This window comes from Cottoperca gobio, chromosome 17 (assembly GCF_900634415.1).
Source record: "Cottoperca gobio chromosome 17, fCotGob3.1, whole genome shotgun sequence".
Taxonomy (NCBI): domain Eukaryota; kingdom Metazoa; phylum Chordata; class Actinopteri; order Perciformes; family Bovichtidae; genus Cottoperca; species Cottoperca gobio.
In genome coordinates, this window is record NC_041371.1 from 21,658,015 (window position 1) to 21,676,478 (window position 18,464).

At 40.8% G+C, this 18,464-nt stretch overlaps 2 protein-coding genes across 4 annotated transcripts in view; one reads left to right on the top strand and one right to left on the bottom strand.

Moving 5' to 3' along the window:
• pkn2a (protein kinase N2a) overlaps positions 1-7,086 on the top strand; it is a 30,319-nt gene extending 23,233 nt beyond the window's left edge. For 2 of the 3 annotated variants that reach the window (XM_029453034.1, XM_029453035.1), the window contains exons 15-22: positions 784-875; positions 1,034-1,210; positions 1,305-1,367; positions 1,458-1,534; positions 3,700-3,842; positions 4,784-4,891; positions 5,063-5,143; positions 5,224-7,086. In XM_029453034.1, the coding sequence (XP_029308894.1) occupies positions 784-875; positions 1,034-1,210; positions 1,305-1,367; positions 1,458-1,534; positions 3,700-3,842; positions 4,784-4,891; positions 5,063-5,143; positions 5,224-5,427 (945 nt within the window). In that variant the 3' untranslated portion in view covers positions 5,428-7,086. The remainder of the gene's footprint in view (positions 1-783; positions 876-1,033; positions 1,211-1,304; positions 1,368-1,457; positions 1,535-3,699; positions 3,843-4,783; positions 4,892-5,062; positions 5,144-5,223) is intronic. The other variant, XM_029453033.1, reaches the window with a different exon arrangement.
• A 138-nt stretch (positions 7,087-7,224) lies between these two features.
• On the bottom strand, positions 7,225-15,051 carry gtf2b (general transcription factor IIB). The gene is made up of 7 exons (XM_029453037.1): positions 14,911-15,051; positions 13,219-13,331; positions 10,715-10,848; positions 10,348-10,494; positions 9,628-9,757; positions 8,695-8,976; positions 7,225-7,727 (listed from the first exon to the last, which is right to left on the bottom strand). The coding sequence occupies exons 1-7, from the start codon at positions 14,925-14,927 to the stop codon at positions 7,594-7,596; spliced, it is 957 nt and encodes a 318-aa protein (XP_029308897.1). The 5' UTR covers positions 14,928-15,051; the 3' UTR covers positions 7,225-7,593.
• Positions 15,052-18,464: the final 3,413 nt, after the last annotated feature.

The window sequence follows — 18,464 nt, forward strand, 5'->3', positions numbered from 1 at the left end:
AAAGAAACCCCATAATTAAAGAGGGGAAACATGGAAGAAACCTCAGGGAGAGCAACTGAGGAGGGATCCCTCTCCCAGGACGGACAGACGTGCAATAGATGTCGTGTGTACAGGATAAACAACACAGTACAAATACAACATTTGACAGAAATCATGTTGTGTTGGAAAAAGAGTATAACAACTGCTAGAAAGTAGTAAACAGGGTCCTTGCAGATCCTTAGAAAGTCTGTAAAAGGCACTGAATTAATTCATGTAAATGAAGGCCTTAATTCGTATTAAAATATCTTAAATCAACAGTTGAAAAGTCTTAAAGTTGAGACTTGGGACGTAATATTTTATCAACCTTTGTTTTCTGACGTTGAATTGTAAAATCTCAAAATAATTGGTCTATTTTTAAAAATATATATAATTGAACTAATTAACCAATCACATTAACGTCACACAGATAAATTGCGCATCATTTTTTATCTTAAATTTAATTCCTAGTGGCATTGAAAAAGTCTTAAATCTAACTTCTGTATGAACCCTGATTTATTATTTCCCAAAGCTGAAGGTGACGTCTTTTAACGTGCAGGTTTTATGTGACCCAACAATACGGAAATATGAAATGTTACTGTCAAATACGTCAACGAAAAGCATCAAATCCTCACGCTTCAGAACCTGGAATGTTTCGCTTGAAATATTACTTCAATGTATTTTACGTTTTATGTAATCTTCCGCTCTAGTCTCACAGGACCAAGCAGGCAGTTTGTTTCAAGCGTCTCCTCTGCTTCCCCTCCTCAGGTGTTGTTAGCAGAATATAAAAGCACAGGAGAGATGTTCGCTATCAAAGCGCTGAAGAAAGGAGACATCGTGGCTCGCGATGAGGTGGACAGGTAAACATTTACAGTCTCTGCTCAGCAGGTGATCTAACACAAACACTGCAATCAGAAAGAAAAAAAATGAAATAGTTTGTGAGGAGCAGGCGGGGGTGTACGAGGAGGAACTTCAGTGCCTTGTGCTTCTGTAACTCACGGTCTCCTCTCCTCGCCAGCCTCATGTGTGAGAAGAGGATTTTCGAAGCGGTCAACAGCGTCCGCCACCCCTTCCTGGTCAACCTGTTTGCGTGCTTCCAGACGCAGGAGCACGTCTGTTTCGTCATGGAGTATGCAGCGGGAGGCGACCTGATGATGCACATCCACGCGGATGTTTTCTCCGAGCTCAGAGCCATGTGAGTGTCTGAATGTCCGTCAGTGGTTTGTTTCTGAAGGGCCTCTTGGATTTCATCGTTCTCTCATTTACTGGCTGTTTTTGTTCGCTTGCAGATTCTATGCAGCCTGCGTCGTATTGGGACTGCAGTTCTTACATGACCATAAGATTGTGTACCGGTGAGCAGTTTGAGTGATGTGAAGTCTTCGATTCAGTCCCACATGTGTCCGCAGCGTGACGTCTTCTAAAATGTTCTTTTTAATTTCCAGAGATTTGAAGCTGGATAACCTGCTCCTGGATACAGAGGGCTATGTGAAGATTGCTGACTTTGGGCTTTGCAAAGAAGGTAAAATGGCAAAGCACGTTAAAGTGAAGGCTTTATACTTTAAACCAGAAGAAGAGCATTGTAATAGGATCTCCAGAGCAAGGTTAATAGTTTTGCATTTTCAAGTTTGACTTTTCTATTTCATATTCGTTTTTTCTTCAGAAAGGTTTAGTTGGTTTTTGTTAGGGCCAGGTGTAATGTCTCAGAAGCATGTAGCTCCATGTACACACAGACTACCTGGTTGCAGAACTGTAGGAATAACCATAATGTTTACATCTGTTGATTTGATCAGCTTGAGTCCTCTTCAAGGTCATACAGTGCATCCGGAAAGTATTCAGACCCCTTCACTTTTTCTACATGTTGTTATGTTACAGCCTTATTGCAAAATGGATTAAATTGTTTTCTCTCAACATTCTACACACAATAATGCATAATGACAACTGGGATTTTTGCAAAAGTATTAAAAATAATAATAAAATATCACATGTACATAAGTATTCACACCCTTTGCAGTGACACTTGAAATGAAGCTCAGGAGCATCCGATCTCTATTGATCATGGTTGAGATGTTCCTACACCTTGTTTGGAGGCCACCTGTGGTACATTAAATTGATTGGACATGATTTGTAAAGACACACACCTTTCTATGTAAGCTCCACAGTTCACAATGTATTTTTGAGCAAAAAACAAACCAGGAGGTGAAAGGAAGCCTGTGGAGCTCAGAGACAGGATTGTGTCGAGGCACAGAGCTGGGGACGGCTACAAAACCATTTCTGCTGCATTAAAGGTTCCCAAGAACACCGAACAACTAAGACTCTTCCTAGAACTGGCTTCCCGTCCAAACTGAGCAATCGGGGAGAAGGGCCTCGGTAAGAGAGGTGACCAAGGACCCGATGGTCCCGAGATCCTCTGTGGAGATGGGAGAACCTTCCAGAAGGACAACCATCACTACAGCGCTCCATGGATCTGGGCTGTATGGCCGAGTGGCCAGACGGAAGACACTGCTCAGTGCAAAACACATGAAAGCTGCTTGGAGGACTGTGAGAAACAAGATGCTCTGGTCTGATCAAACTAAGATTGAACTGTTTGGCCTCAATTCTAAACGTCACGTCTGGAGGAAACCATGCACTGCTCATCACCTGTGCATTACCATCCCAACGGTGAAGCACGGTGGTGGCAGCATCATGCTGTGTTGTTTTTTTCAGTGGCAGGGACTGGGAGACTAGTCAGGATCGACGGAACGCTGAATGGAGAAAAGTACAGAGAGATCCTGAATGAGAACCTGCTCCAGACGTGGACCTCAGACTGGGCCGACGTTTCACCTTCCAACAGGACAACCATCCGAAGCACGCGGCCAAAATAAAAGTGTCTTCGGGAGAACTCCGTGAATGTCCTTGAGCGGCTCAGCCAGAGGCCGGACTCAACATCTCTGGAGAGACCTGAAAATGGCCGTCCATCGGCGGTCCCCATTCGACCTGATCTGCAAAGAAGAACGAGAGAAACTTCCCTGAAACAGGTGCCAAGCTTGTAGCATCAAGAAGACTTGAGGCTGTAATTGCTGCCAAAGGTGCTTCAACAAAGTATTGAGTAAAGGGTGTGAATACTTGTGTACTTGTGATATTTTAATGTTAAAAACCTTTTTTCACTTGGTCATTATGTGTTTTATTGTGTGTAGAATGTTGAGAACATTTTTTTATTTAATCCATTTTGGAATAAGGCTGTAACATAATAAAATGGGGATAAAGTGAAGGTATGAATACTTTCCGGATGCACTGTCGACCCGAGGTGAAGAGCTTGATCTACGACAACATTTAAATCATGTCCTGGTCATTTCATTCTACAAGACTAGACTGCGTGTGAAAAAGGGTAATTGTGAAGCAGTTTGTGTGGTTCAATGTCACGAGAGTTGATGGACATTTATGCTGTCACCTTTTTTCTGTAATTATATATTACAGCTAAAAAAGTGAAATGAATGTATGATCCGTTTTGTTAGTTTAACCAGGCAACATGTTTCAGTTCAGTTTTAGTTCACGATAATAAACCTGCTCCAGACTCGTATCGTAGCTTCAAAGTGAAACCATCGCCCTGAATATTCCCGACATGAGTTATTGATGATGAAGGCTTAACGGGGAGACGGTTCGAGGAGGATTGGTCCTTTTGTTAAACAGCATCTGTGTTGCTTTCAGGAATGGGCTTCAGGGACCGCACCAGCACGTTTTGTGGCACGCCAGAGTTTTTAGCTCCTGAGGTTCTGACTGAGACGTCGTACACTCGCGCTGTGGACTGGTGGGGGCTGGGGGTCCTCATCTTTGAGATGCTGGTTGGGGAGGTGAGTGCAGGTTTCTTCAGGAGGTTCAGTACGAATGATATTGATTTTACAAAACCTTTTGCAAACATTTAGTAATTTTACATCGAGATTCACGCTGAATCAAGTTTATTTATACATTTCATAGACTCACTGTGATCCAAAATAAGCAAAGATCTTACAAGACAATAACATAAGAAATAAGAGTGTTGCATATATAAAAACATACAAGATAAGGTGGTATTACAATACAAAGGGAATAAGGGCATTATTATTCATTATTATTATTATTAAAGAGGGAACATAATACTGATTCTAAAATAACACTTTAAACATTTTTTAGTCCACTTTTAAAAGAAGACACTGTTGTAGCAGACACAGTTCATGTGGTCGTGTCACTATAACTGAGTCACTATAATCTGTGTAGGCTGTGGGGAGGAGAAGGGAGGAGCAGGGAGGAGAAGGGAGGAGAAGGGAGGAGAAGGGAGGAGCAGGGAGGAGCAGGGAGGAGCAGGGAGGAGAAGAGAGGAGAAGGGAGGAGCAGGGAGGAGAAGAGAGGAGAAGGGAGGAGCAGGGAGGAGAAGAGAGGAGCTTGGAGGAGAAGGGAGGAGAAGAGAGGAGCAGGGAGGAGAAGGGAGGAGAAGGGAGGAGAAGAGAGGAGCATGGAGGAGAAGGGAGGAGCAGGGAGGAGCAGGGAGGAGAAGAGAGGAGCAGGGAGGAGCAGGGAGGAGCAGAGAGGAGCAGGGAGGAGCAGAGAGGAGCAGAGAGGAGCAGGGAGGAGCAGAGAGGAGCAGAGAGGAGCAGGGAGGAGCAGAGAGGAGCAGGGAGGAGAAGGGAAGGGAGGAGCAGGGAGGAGAAGGGAGGAGCAGAGAGGAGAAGGGAGGAGCCCTTTACTGGATGATCTGAGGGATCGGTCTGCTGTGTGTTCAGCGAGCTTCATCTTTTTCATCTTCGTCTCTTTTCAGTCGCCCTTCCCTGGTGACGATGAGGAGGAGGTGTTTGACAGCATCGTCAACGATGAAGTCCGCTACCCACGGTTCCTCTCCACCGAGGCCATCTCCATCATGAGGAGGGTGTGTAGAGAGAAACTGAGAGGAAGGAATCCGTCTTGTGTGATGAATTCAAAACTGAATAATGACAAAAGTGCAAACTCTGCTTGTATTTCCCTCACTGTGTGGAGCATGAGGATTTAAGTGCATGTCAGTTTGATATTGACCGTAGCTTCTGCTTCTCCTTGTGCTCAGCTATTGAGGAGGAGTCCAGAACGACGACTGGGAGCCGGAGAAAGGGACGCAGAGGAGGTTAAGAAACATCTATTCTTCAGGGTAAGGAACGCAAACACAATTTCATTCATCATTGTGTCTTTTCAAACAACACTAATGTCACCTCTCTGTTCTTTTGCCAGAACATGGATTGGAACGGACTGTTGGCGAAGAAGGTGAAGCCGCCGTTCGTGCCGACGATTCAGGGCACCAACGACGTCAGCAATTTCGACGATGAATTTACCTCAGAGGCTCCGATCTTAACCCCGCCCAGGGAACCCCGAGCGCTGAACTCCGACGAGCAGAACATGTTCTCTGACTTTGATTACATCGCTGACTGGTGTTAGCTCCACCTGACCCCCCCCCCACAGACACACACACACACTGTGAACCAACCAACACAGCAATGACTGTAGCTCACGTCATTTTTAAAAACTTTTCCTCTTCCTTGCCCAGAATGTTGAGGAGCAACGAGCCTTCGGGCAGAACTCTGTGCCATTGAGAAGAAAGTCCTGAAGCTCCACAATTATTTTTTAATCCACATGAAGAACTTTTTTTTTTTTTAAGAAAAAGAAAACAAATGAAACTGTTGGAGAGTGAAGGAGGAGGGATGCTTTGTCCTCCTGCACACGTCGTCGTCGTGTCCATTGTCTGACCACTGAGAATGTTTTTCATATGAACTCCGAGAAGACGGCAATATCACAATCATGTTATTCAGTGTCACCGTCTTCACTTTTTCTGGATCTGTACAGATTATATTCAGTCGTATATATTTTATTGTCGTGTTATTTTCCTCTTCTTTATTTGAAAAGCCCTCGCCAACGGACATCCTATCCTATCTCACTGTAAAGTTTGACATTTCTGCCGGCTGTTGAGTGAATTTAAAGTGCTCAAAGCATTATCACTCAAGCACAACAAACATCTTGACTACTACTGCTGCTTCTCCTCTTAAAGTCAAAGTGAGTCTTTACACTACAGGTCTGTCCATGATCCGTTAAAACACTCACCTTTCTTACGGTGTTTCCATGTCTGCATACAAGAACCCACATGAGGATAATAATACTCTTTAGTATAAGACAGCAGTCTTATCAGTGTTTAATGCACTGCCATCACTTAGTGTAGTATTTGGAAATGAGTGGATAATTAAAGATGCCTTTTGGCCAGAAGAAATAATGCTAAATTATTAAATATTCTGTCTGATGCCCTCTAGTGGCTCTGTAGATATTCAGCTGGACTCAGTTCTAAACAAAGTGCTGCTTAGTATTGCAGTATCTTTTGGAGCAATCAAACATTAAATTAATTTGTTTTCTGAGCTGAGTTCTGTTGGATTCGTTTTGTTTTGTTGAAAAGGCGTTGACTTCCTCAATGAACAGCTGGTTGTGGTGAACCTGACAGCATTTTTCTTGTTACCTCAGTCAAAGTGAAAGCACTAAAGTGAGTCGCACAGTTAAAAGCTACCAAAACCAAATTCATCCTGTCCCTCTTGAAGCAGCAAACAACTCCTCATGGTTAAAACACTATTTGACAGATGAAGAAAAGATGTGTTGAGCTGTTTAGTTGGGAACATCGGAAACGTTGCTATTCTAGGTGTCTCATGATGCCATTTGAATGCTTCACATTGTTCAGGCTGTGAACCCGTGGAACCAGCTGATTGTTTATATGTAACATGCAAATTGACACTCAAATGTTGGAGACTTGTTATGAATCACTACAGGGGAGGGCAGGTATGTTATATATACAAACTGTATGTACACAAGCTGAAAGCACTAATTTTATCAATAGTTTTTAATTATCTAAGTTTCTTAATGAAAATCGATTGTACAAAGTTTTTGTTTTTTATTCTTTGCTTGTGCATGTTGTTGCCAGAACAGATCCAGAACTTCATGGATGGTACACCAATACTCAAGTCACAACTGTTGCAGTTCACCCCGGTGTAAAAAAAGAGAAGGCATTCCTGCAGTCGATGTTGCCCATCATGATGCACAAATTAAACATTTGTAATAGTGGCTTTGCTTGTATTTGTACCAGAGATTGAAAACAGCCTAACGGTTTACTCGAGTACTTTACCTGCCTTGTTCACTCTGGAAACTAATGATGTATCAAGTGCTCTCGCTCTGTTGAAGACAATAACCGGAATAGTGAAACAGATTTTATGTAAACAAATGTTTAACTTTATTCAAACCATGAGCTGATCACCATCTTTGCTTCTAAGTTACTTAGAACCAGGTCACTTTTCTACAAAAACAAACGTTTTGTGTATACAGTATGAAACCGGCCTAAAATTGCAAGCATCGATTACATGTTCACACTTGGACATATATACACATGATGCTGTTTGTTTAAGCACTGGAATGTGTCCGTTTTATTCCTGTGAGGGCGCCTCGGCAAAGGCAACAAGTCTTAGGAGGGACAAGAGAAATCTTCCAAATCCAACACAAACACGATTTTAATGAAAGAATACAATCCTGTAAGTACAGCAGAAAAATGTTGTCACTGAGTAGGGAGCGCCGTCTTCACAGTTGGGGCAGCTTGTCAACGGGGGTGTCAAATTTGAAGTCTGGAGGGAAGAGCTCTGCAGCGCGGGGGTAGATGAGTCTGTACGACTGTCTGATCGTAACATCTGCAACTCCGGCAATGTCCCCGATTTCTGTGGAAGCATCAGAGACGGTTCAAGGGTTAAACCGTGTAGAATCTGAAACCGGCTGCACTTTCAAAACTACTTTTCTGTAGCTCAAAAATGCAAACAAAGCGGAAATAAAATGACAATTCTTCTGATCCAGTTAGAAAAGCATCACATCCGGAGCTCTGCAGAGATATTATTATCAGACCACTGAGGCGTCATGCCAACTCAGCTTTACCCATTTCCCTTTTTATTAGGTCCGATCCACAGGTGTTACATGAACAACTAACGAGTGATGCACTTCACTCAACTACTTTCACTTTAGTGAGAATTCACCATTTTACTTGACTGAATGTTAGTGGGCTATATTGTACTACAGTATAAACTACATTTATCCAGTGGCTTTGATTATTTGATACCGATGAACATAATGCATACAATAGTAATACATACCATAAACACATTGATGTTTGACAAGCAGTAGTTTATGGGTGTTTAATCACCAACACATTTTACTGTCTGTAAAGTATCTTTGTAATGGGAGAATAAAGAGTATTAGGGCATAACGGAAAAATAAAGCAGGACCAAGATTTTTGTTTTACATTTCGAGAATAAAGACAAAATGTCACCAATTAAATAAAGTTTGAGAATAAAGTCCAACTTTCAGTATTAGGGTCAGGCATAAGAAAAAAAAAAGTTGTTTTGCAATTCGAGAATAAAGTTAAAATGTTGATTTTTGAACTTTTGAGAATAAATCAAACTGCTGACGCAGCACATGTACTGAACGGTTAATTTATTCTCGAAATGCTAAAAACTTTGTTTATGTCTGGCCTTCATAAGTCTTCCGTAGATGTTTTACAGGTCAGACTGGGTCCAAAAGCTTTGGCCTAGGAAGACCTCTACTACCAGCACATGTGAATATAACTTATTTATTTTCCCACCTCCGGTCTCAACATTTGTTTATCAACAGTATTATCGCAGCAGTATCACTCACCTTTCTGGGTCTTCTTCTCTGCGGAGGCCTGGGAGGCCATGTAGATGGCTGCTGCAGCCACTGAGATGGGGCTCCTGCCGGGCACCAGGTCCAGCTCCACAGCCTTCCTGGCGATATAGGTGGCCGCCATCTGCACCTGTTTGGGCAAACCCAGGTTTGAGCAGAAGCGGGACATGAAGTCTCCGGTGGTGATGAGGTCCACGCTGGTCTCCAGCGCCTTCAGGATCAGCTTGAAGCACCTGCCAATCTCCTTTTTGGAGATCCGAGAGACAGCGCAGATCTCTGTGGAGGGACGGAGAGATCAGGGTCAGAAACTCGTTTGAAGGATGCACACATGGCCGATGCTGACAAGATAAGACAGTTTTACTTTTTTTCATATTTTTTAAAATAAGTTAATATCCTGTCGTTTCTGCACACCGGGGAATAAGAAAGGCTAAGATGTTGTGAGAAAAGATGAATGATTTAATATTCCACAATCTAACTGACATCACTATTTTTAAAGGGACAGTTCATCCCAAAATCTAAAATATTTCCCCTCTTACCTGTAGAGCTATTTATTAATGTAGATAGTTTGTTGTGAGGTGCAGAGTGTTGGAGATATCAGCTGTAGAGATGTCTGTCTTCTCTCTAATATAATGGAACTAGATGCTCTCTGCTTGTGGAGCTCAAAGAGCCGACAAATACATTTTAGAAACTCAACAGTAAAGTTTCCAGAAACCATGACCTGGTTACACAAGATAATCCACAGAGCTGGTTGTGAGCAGGTTCATGTAGGAACTATTTTCTTTCTACCGTATCACCGCCCAGAAGTAGCGTGGATGAGAGGCGATGTAATCAAACATTTATAGCGTCCTCCTCGGCTCAGATGAGCCTCTCGTCCATGTTTCCTTCTGCGCTACATTATTACAGGAAAATTAAACGTGTTATTCGGACCTTTGAATGTTCTCGGTACACCTTCTTGTCTGCAGGCGATGTAGAGACAGGCCGAAGCAATGGCATCATTAGCGCGGCCCTTCAGGCTCTTCTGTTCATAAACCTGCTTGAATAAGTTGTTTGTTCTGTCCTGCACAGAAAAAACATTTACATTATTTCTATCCCCTTTATGACAAAAGCACAAATCAAATCACATATTTAAAGTTGTTTGTTTTTTTTTAAAACATGGATTAAATTGTGCTGGAACAGATGCCATAGTGTTTAGCTGAATGTGAAGAAGCCTGAGAACCATTTCCAACAACATAAAAATAAATAAATAGTACAAACAAACCTCACAAGTCCCTTCAAAATGTTTCATTTCTAATAATAAAAAAATGCTGTTTGAATCAGAAGGAGGTGTGCATGAAGGGGGTTTGAGAAATAAACCGATAAAACCTATTTTAAATAAATGTTATCATCATCATGTACATTATTAAGTCAATGTCTCGAGCTAAAGGGACAAGACTGCAGACCTTGTATACCGCTTTCATACAGGAGACATGCACATCAACAGGTCTTCAACCCACATACAGAACTACAGACTCGTTAAGTTCATAATACCCACATGAAGTTCACTTTCATTTCTCTTTGCTCACATGCGCATCTCTTTGTATTTGACTGGTTAACCAACACTTGCTTAAGCTTAACAGCACAGGAACAGATTTGAGTTTTTTAACTTACTATGATGTTCCTTGGCAGGTTGATGCGATCTGCCATGGTGCTGATTTCTTTAAAGGCGTTGAGCATGGCCCGGTCAGAGCTGCTCATGGTCCGTCGGTTCTGGTACTTTGAGTTACCGAATTCATCAAAGCTAGCTGCACCAGTTCCCTGTGGTGGAAACAGTGGATGTTCATCAGTGAAATATGTAGTCGTATTTCAAGAGACGACATCGAGGATGTGGTTAGAAGTGATTGCAGGTACTCTGGTGCAGAAGACATTGACACACACTGGATATTTGATCTGCTTACATGAAAGACCAACATCATGGAACAACTGCAATTTTGGACAGAATGCACATGCGGCTAATTTTCAACAACAGACAGCTCACCTTGCTGATCATGGTGGTGAGGTCGCCCCCATTGAGCAGTGGGTTCTGGGCGTCTCCCACTCTGGATGGATCTTTGAGGGCTTTCTCATTGGAGAACGTCCTCCACTCTGAGCCAACGTCAATTACACGGTCACCTGAGGAGAAGGTATTGAAATGGAAGATTTACTTAAACGTTGATGGTCACAAACACAATTATATATTTGCTAAACGTATAGAAAATATTTAAGCTCGAGTTAATAAGTGTTTTAATCTTTAATCTAATCAACAAATGTAGTTTTTCCTCCCAGGGACCAACAACATCTTCTCCTCCCAGGGACCAACAACATCTTATCTTCTCCTCCCAGGGACCAACAACATCTTCTCCTCCCAGGGACCAACAACATCTTCTCCTCCCAGGGACCAACAACATCTTCTCCTCCCAGGGACCAACAACATCTTCTCCTCCCAGGGACCAACAACATCTTCTCCTCCCAGGGACCAACAACATCTTCCCTTTGGATTTATACTTAAAACCAAAAGTTTTTTTTTTAATTCTTTAGGCCTTTGAGTTTTGGTTTAATGGCTTTTTCAGACTGAACTGGACAAACCTAAACATCCATCTTGTTTTGTTTTTTAGGTCAACTTTTCAATGTTGTGCATTGATGGCTTCACCTGTTGTTCTTGAAAACATGTTTCTAAGTCTTCCGTCATCGACAGAAACAAGCAGGGAATGGTAGTTTGACAAATGTGAAAGATTTGGTTAAAGTTGTGCGAGTCACTTGCACATACAAAGAGTAAGTGCACAGAAATAAAATGCATTCACTGAGTCATGTCTGGCCACATTACATCCCTCTGGAATAATTAAGCAGAAGATGGTGCCATATTTCAGCACGATTCCCTCATGCAAATCTTCCGAGACTCAAATACTATAAATATTAATGCTTCTTTCTTCTGCTCGTCTAGCCCTCTTTAAATTGTACTACTATATTGTATTACAGCTGAAACACTTTACACATCATCCCTTGCCTCTTTTCTTTCTCATGTTCCCATCACTGTATGATGTCAGACAGACATAATAAAATTATCTAAACCAATGTTCAGTCGTTCAATTGCATCAAATCGAAGATGTACAAAGGACACAAAGGTGTGACAACAGCAGAGCATATTGCCATCCATCAAGACTGTTCTTGGAACTGTGTAGCAGATTTTTGATATTTTAATCCTGTTAGGCTTTTTTTTTTACCATCCATAAGTCTTTCTAACTTCTCGAAGCATATTGATCGTCATCTCCTTAGAGGACAGCCACAGCTATGGGAGCAGGAATAGAGGGCACTTTGGCTTTCATGAGAGAGCGGCTGACGTCTCTCGTCTCCCACCTGACATGCTCTCTGCTCAGGGGGCTCGTTAGAGGAGAACTGCGTGTTCCCCACAGCTTTGTCTTACAGTCTGCATCACATGTTAAAAGGATTTTTGCTTCATACACTTTAAGTCTGTGCCTTTCGTGTCTGTATGTGCCTTGACAATAAATTAGATTTATAAAAACACGAGACATGGCTGTTGCAGCAGTAAATGTTAACCGTTTATTCAAAAGCTCCTCTGATTTATTTTCCATCCTCTTTACCACATCTATCACTGGTATCAGGGCGGTGAAAGAAGTCTTGTGGCTCAAACACTTCTCACATCATCCCTACCTGTTGTTATTTCAACATGGATACCTGCCATTTTTTACCTGTTTTTTTTTTACCTGGTTTATGTTCGCAGCTGTTGTGCAGTTAAATTCTGCATTTTATAAAGCTACTACAGCCTACATACGCAGGAGGAAAGCTATTATCCAGCAGCGCTATCAGTCCTGAATGGAGTGGATGTTTGAAGGCACAGTTTGCGACTTTGAGAGTGGCAAAGAACTTAAAATGGAGGACTTTCCTTTGGTTATCTATGCTCATTTTATTGTGAAACCCTCAAAGAAACTGTAAACGAACAAAAAATAAATGCTGCTGTCCAGTACGAGAACAGACAACGAAACCGAGGGAAAACAAATGAGACGCGTGTGTGGCTTTGTAACTATGTTTGAAAAATCCCACTAAATGTGTCCTTGAGTGCATGTGAGGGAAAGAGAGAAAGATCTTAAGTATCAAACAAGACCTTTTATTATGAGGAGTACAATAATACTTTGTTCTCTGTAACAAAAATGTAGAAGTAGCCTAATTTCCAAGGACAGGTTAAATGATATTACAGAGAGATACATTTATTGTGCCTAGCCTTTCCAGCGTGTAGCTTTATGCTTTGGAAACTGTCCTTGTGTAGCCTGTCAACACCAGCAGAACACGCAGAATCATTTTAAATACGTTGGCTAGAAACTGAGAAACCTTTGTGTGTGTGCTGACAACTATGATTATCAGACAATGATAGAGTTCAACAGAGTGAAGTACATATAAAGAAACAAGCACAGGAAACCAAATGGAAAGGAGGAATGTATTCTACGATTCAAAAGCAAAATTGCACATGTTCGTAGTGTGTATACTGACCTACTACAAGGCCACATTCAGGGCAAATCATGTCCCCTGCTCTGTAGTCCTCCACCAGTATGGCATCAGGGTGGTTGGGACACTGAACTCTGGGAAGGGCGAGAGCATCTCCGCTACAAAAGCAGGACAACGGTTAAGTGATCAAACAGCTCAAAAGACAAGGAAAATATGGGGAAGGAAGGAAAATGAAGACGACAAACACAGGGCGGGTACAGAGAGAGAGCTCATGCTGAGGTCACGACACAAAACACACTTTACAGATACAAAGTGTAATCTACTTTACAGATACAAAGTGTAATCTACTTTACAGATACAAAGTGTAATCTAAAAAAGATGGGAATGATGATGAAGATTCAAACTGCAGAGTGAGACTTTTAATACTATGGGGAGAAAAATAAATCATTTTTCATGGTCCAGGTGTCATTTTCACTTTACTTTCCCTTTTTTGCAGAGACTTTTTTTTATCAAAACTTGCTGAAGTGGGCTTCAATTTAAACATGTGAATCCAGACATTAAGGAAAACAATTTCAACGAATAGAATTATGGACAATTAACTGTCTCAACGGCACAGTCAACATCAAACAACGTAAGGGCAAAGCTTAACAACAGGTTAGGAGGGTGACCAATATGAAAATATTCTTATCATCGATTAATATGCCTATTATTTTCTTCTTTAATTGCTCAGTGTATGAAATGTTAAAAAGAAAAGTGAAAGAAAAATTGCTCATCGGTTTCTCAAGACCATAAAGTAACATTCAAAATGATAAATCATTCAATCTAGTTATATAGGACAAAATCCTCAAAACAAAAAAAACTGGATTCCGAGAATATTTTGGATTTTTGCTAGTTCATACTTAATACTCTGCCAATAGACTAATTGATTAATCGGTCTTTTTAGGTGTCGTTTTAATATAACAACATGTACACGTTGGTTGTTGGACTAAATCCAACAACCAAAACGTCACGATGATGTGGCGAAATAAAAAAACAGATGATCTAATCGGCGTCAAATCAGCGCCATAACATTCTTCTTCATTTACACTTTCCACCCTCTCCTTTAGATCGGCACACTGATGAGACAAACACTGTTACAGTGATCGTAACTAAACACCAGATGAGAGGAAAGAGAAGCAAACACTCATAATTAGTTAACGTCAGTGTACCCAACTAAAGCCAGAGTCTAAGCCGGGGACATAGATACGCTCCCGACTAATGTTGCGTAAAGGCTAAATGTAGACAAACTGTACAGAAAAAACACACTGTGTTTACAAACGACAGGAAACCAGTCTGCTAGCAGTGACCGCTAGTGTCCATTAAGCAAGTTCGTATGTTAACATAAGTTTCAGCTTCAAACTACATTAGCAGTTTCTGTTAACCGTAAAAGGTGGCGGAAACAACTCTACGATGCCAAGCGACGATAACGTGATAATCAAATGACCACAGCATAACACTGAGAGAACAGCGATACAGAAAGAGACTTCTGGCAATATCTAACCAGCTAGCTAGCTAAGCACCGTTAGCCACTCACTGGCACAATACATCGTACACCTAGCGTTACGAATAAGGACGTGATGTTTTTCGACTAGCACTAGCTTCTCTCATCACGTCTAATTCGACATTTTCCAAATAACATTGTGAGAGCCACCCATGAAGAAGGGAGAGGCGTTATATTTGGTTAAGATTGTTACGCACCGGCTTGTCGACGCCATGTCAGTCCTCAGTCCGCCTGTGTGTCAAGAAACAATCGGATGCACCACCTGTATTTATAACTTATTTATGATCACGTGTCCATTGGAGTACGGGGAGTCATCAGGCTCAAACTGGTCAAAAGATCCTCCCGATTGTATAATAGTGTTTTGTTTCTAAGCAGGGTGTCAAATAAATTCTAACTCAACAGTTTAAAAAAAGTGTCTATGATTATAGGTGGTAAGGTTAAAATATATTTGATTATGGTTGAAATCTTTTCTATGCAATGTGCCAACAAATCCCGGAGATCAGGCCGACCCCCAAAGCAAACAATTAAAGAAACAGTACAATGCCAATACATACAATACCAGCGAAAGGACACACCAATTTATCATACGACATTCAATGCCAATTTAATAACAGGAACATCAATATCCATCAGTAAAGCTTTATTGAGTAGGTCTCTAATTTCCTAGGAAGAAGATCTGTTATTTGATGTTAATAATAGGAAAATAATAGAAATTAATTTAAACCTAACCGCATAGTTATTCATTATTTGAAATGTAACTTTTATTATGTTTTAAAGTGTATGTTTGCCTGTAGATATATATAAAACATTTTAAATGTCAAGCTGACAGCTGCATACTCTCTGGGTTTAGCTTGCAATTAATTGGAATTATGGTGTAAACTAAACACTGTTTTTATTTTCAATATATTCTGTGTGTGTGTGTGTGTGTGTGTGTGTGTGTGTGCGTGTGTGTGTGTGTGTGTGTGTGTGTGTGTGTGTGTGTGTGTGTGTGTGTGTGTGTGAAGTAGGCCTATAATATATAATTATACTCATCAGACCAGCCTACGTAATTGAGGTATAAAGTGATAAACAAACACAACACACAGCAATTATTGGCTGAGCAATAAGAACAAGATAAATGCTTTCCCTTTTTACAATGTTTGACAAAGTTATAAAGACTCGCTATTGCTGTCTGACAGTGCCAGCCTGTGTCTCTGACTCTGTACCAATCTGTGACTGCTCCTCTGCATCATACTTCCAGGCCTGTGAAGGAACCACACATTGCCACAAAGACTCATTTGATTTCAGATTTTGTGGTAACAGAATGACAAATCTGTCTACTAATGAAATATTTATGAAATAATAACAATTATATAACATAAAGGACCCGATACTTATAGTATGTGGGGCAACATAGGCTACATTTATTTCTACAACCTAATTTCTTACAAAACATCTTTGAAAACTAGAGTTTACTATGAATGGTTGTAATGCATGTCATTACCTCAACAGTATCAGTCAAGAATGCCAGTATGCATCAGGACAACAGCAGGTGGAGCTAGATAAAAAAAAGAGTGTGTCAGGTTGGCCTGGCTCAGCAGTGACACTCACTGGATGATGATATTAGTGATTAGTTTCCATGGACAGATCATCCATCATGATTTCTCCCTCAGGGGTCATACATACTTTTACTTAAATATGTTTTGAATGCTGGGTATTTACTTGTAGTGGAGTAGTTTTACTGTGTGTTATTAGTACTTTTACTGCAGTAAAGTATCTGAATATTTCTTCCACCTCTGCATGTGAGTGATTCTAACTTGGTGAAAAACAGCCGTCTCATCAGGACGACAAATGACAAGCAACATTCAAATATATTTTTGTTGTTTACAGCAGCAGATTAGGAAACAATGTTTTTGTTTTGTTTTTTTCCTACACTGTTGCATAATGTTTCTTTCTTTTTTTCTGCCGCTGAGAAGCATTCACGTGTATTTTTCACGTATCTTCAATGCATGTTTTCTGATACCATGGATGATGTGCAACCTCTGTCACAGCATGACAGATATCACAGGTCCAGCAAGTTGACACCTGCTGTCCAAGCGGAAGAAAAAAGAGGCACGTGTTCTCAGTCTCTTTCTTTGTCTTTGTCTTAAACACACACACAAACACACACACTGTACTAACTACCTCAATGTCTCAGCAACTGTTTATTGATTTCCCCACTGCAACATCATATCACACCACATCTTAGTTCTTCATTACTCTTACTGTATGTCAAGTAATAACAAAGGATCCACGCGAAAGCAAACAGCCTATGTGCACATGTCTGGACACACACACACATCACAAACACACACATACACACTCACACACACACACACACACACACACACACACACACACACACACACACACACACACACACACACACACACACACACATACATTCAGTGTTTATTGTGCTTACAGGAAGTAATTACCATAGAAACAGGTTTGTTTAGGTTTGTTGTTGGTCTGTAGCTTTGTTCTAAAAGTGAATGACTGTGTATTTTTCACCACTTAGACCTCACTAGTGTATATCTGGTGTGCATTTAAACCACCAGCTAATGTTTGTGAACGTGATACTACCCGGTGTATTCTTTACAAATCAGAGAAGGAGGTCCTCGCTGAATTATTTATATCTCATTGAGCCAATTCTCAATGCACTGAGCTTGTTGCTAGGGGTATCTGGGGTCCCCAGCTGTTGGCCCCATCACCCCCACAGACAGGAAACCCCATACTGTCCAACCACTGTTCCACAACAAACCAAAGCATTAAATCTTTATACTTTTTCCCTTCCCCTCCCCAAACTGACCTGACTATAGAGAGTCGGTTAAGCTAATGACAGAGAATGCTTCATTGGAATTAATGATATCCAACCTAAATTACTTAAAAATATATATATTTACTTTTCTGGAATAAGCGTTTGTCTTTTATAAAAGGAGTCTCCTTTTTTAATGACTTAACATACAGGTGAACACGAGTGGGCTCTTTCTTTCTTATCTCCTTTATTTTAATAATTATTGTTACTGTATGAACACTTTTTATAGTTAGTTTGTGTGTTTATTTTTTGTCTTTTGTAGTTTTTTAAAACTTATTTTCTCGATTAATAGATTAGTCTAGTTTGGTCAATAAAATGTCAGAAAATGGTTAAAAAATGTCGACTAAAATATCTCAAAGATATTCACTTTACTTGCATAGAGAATAAAACAAACCGATCAATTTAAAAGTTGACGACTACTTGATTATTCTTTTCAGCTTTAATAAAAACTATTACAAACAATGATTTGTCAGCAAGTTGTGGAGGGTATCACTGAAAACTGTCTGATAAGAATTCTTGTGTGTCCCAGTCAGAAAGGTAAGAGAGTTTACAGCCACTATCACTACTTTTCTCATTCACTTTGTCCACCCCGTATGGAATTCTTTAAGGGAGCCAATATAAACTCAGCTATAAACTGCCTCACTCAACTCTGAGCAAACATTTGGCCTTATTGCTATTGAGCCGGTACAAAACACAGACAATGATCAGTGTAATCATTTTGCATGTGTTCATGTATTGTCACACACCACCTGCACATCTGATCTTGTAACCCTGGCATATTGCACTACACGCCCCAGTGGCTGCTTTTCTTTCTTTCTTTTTTTTTCTTCCTCTCAAAGTACAAGGGCAGCGTGAGCGAGAACAGAGTGCCAGCAGCCAACAGCCCAGGACCGGTTGAAACCTGTATGGGTTGCA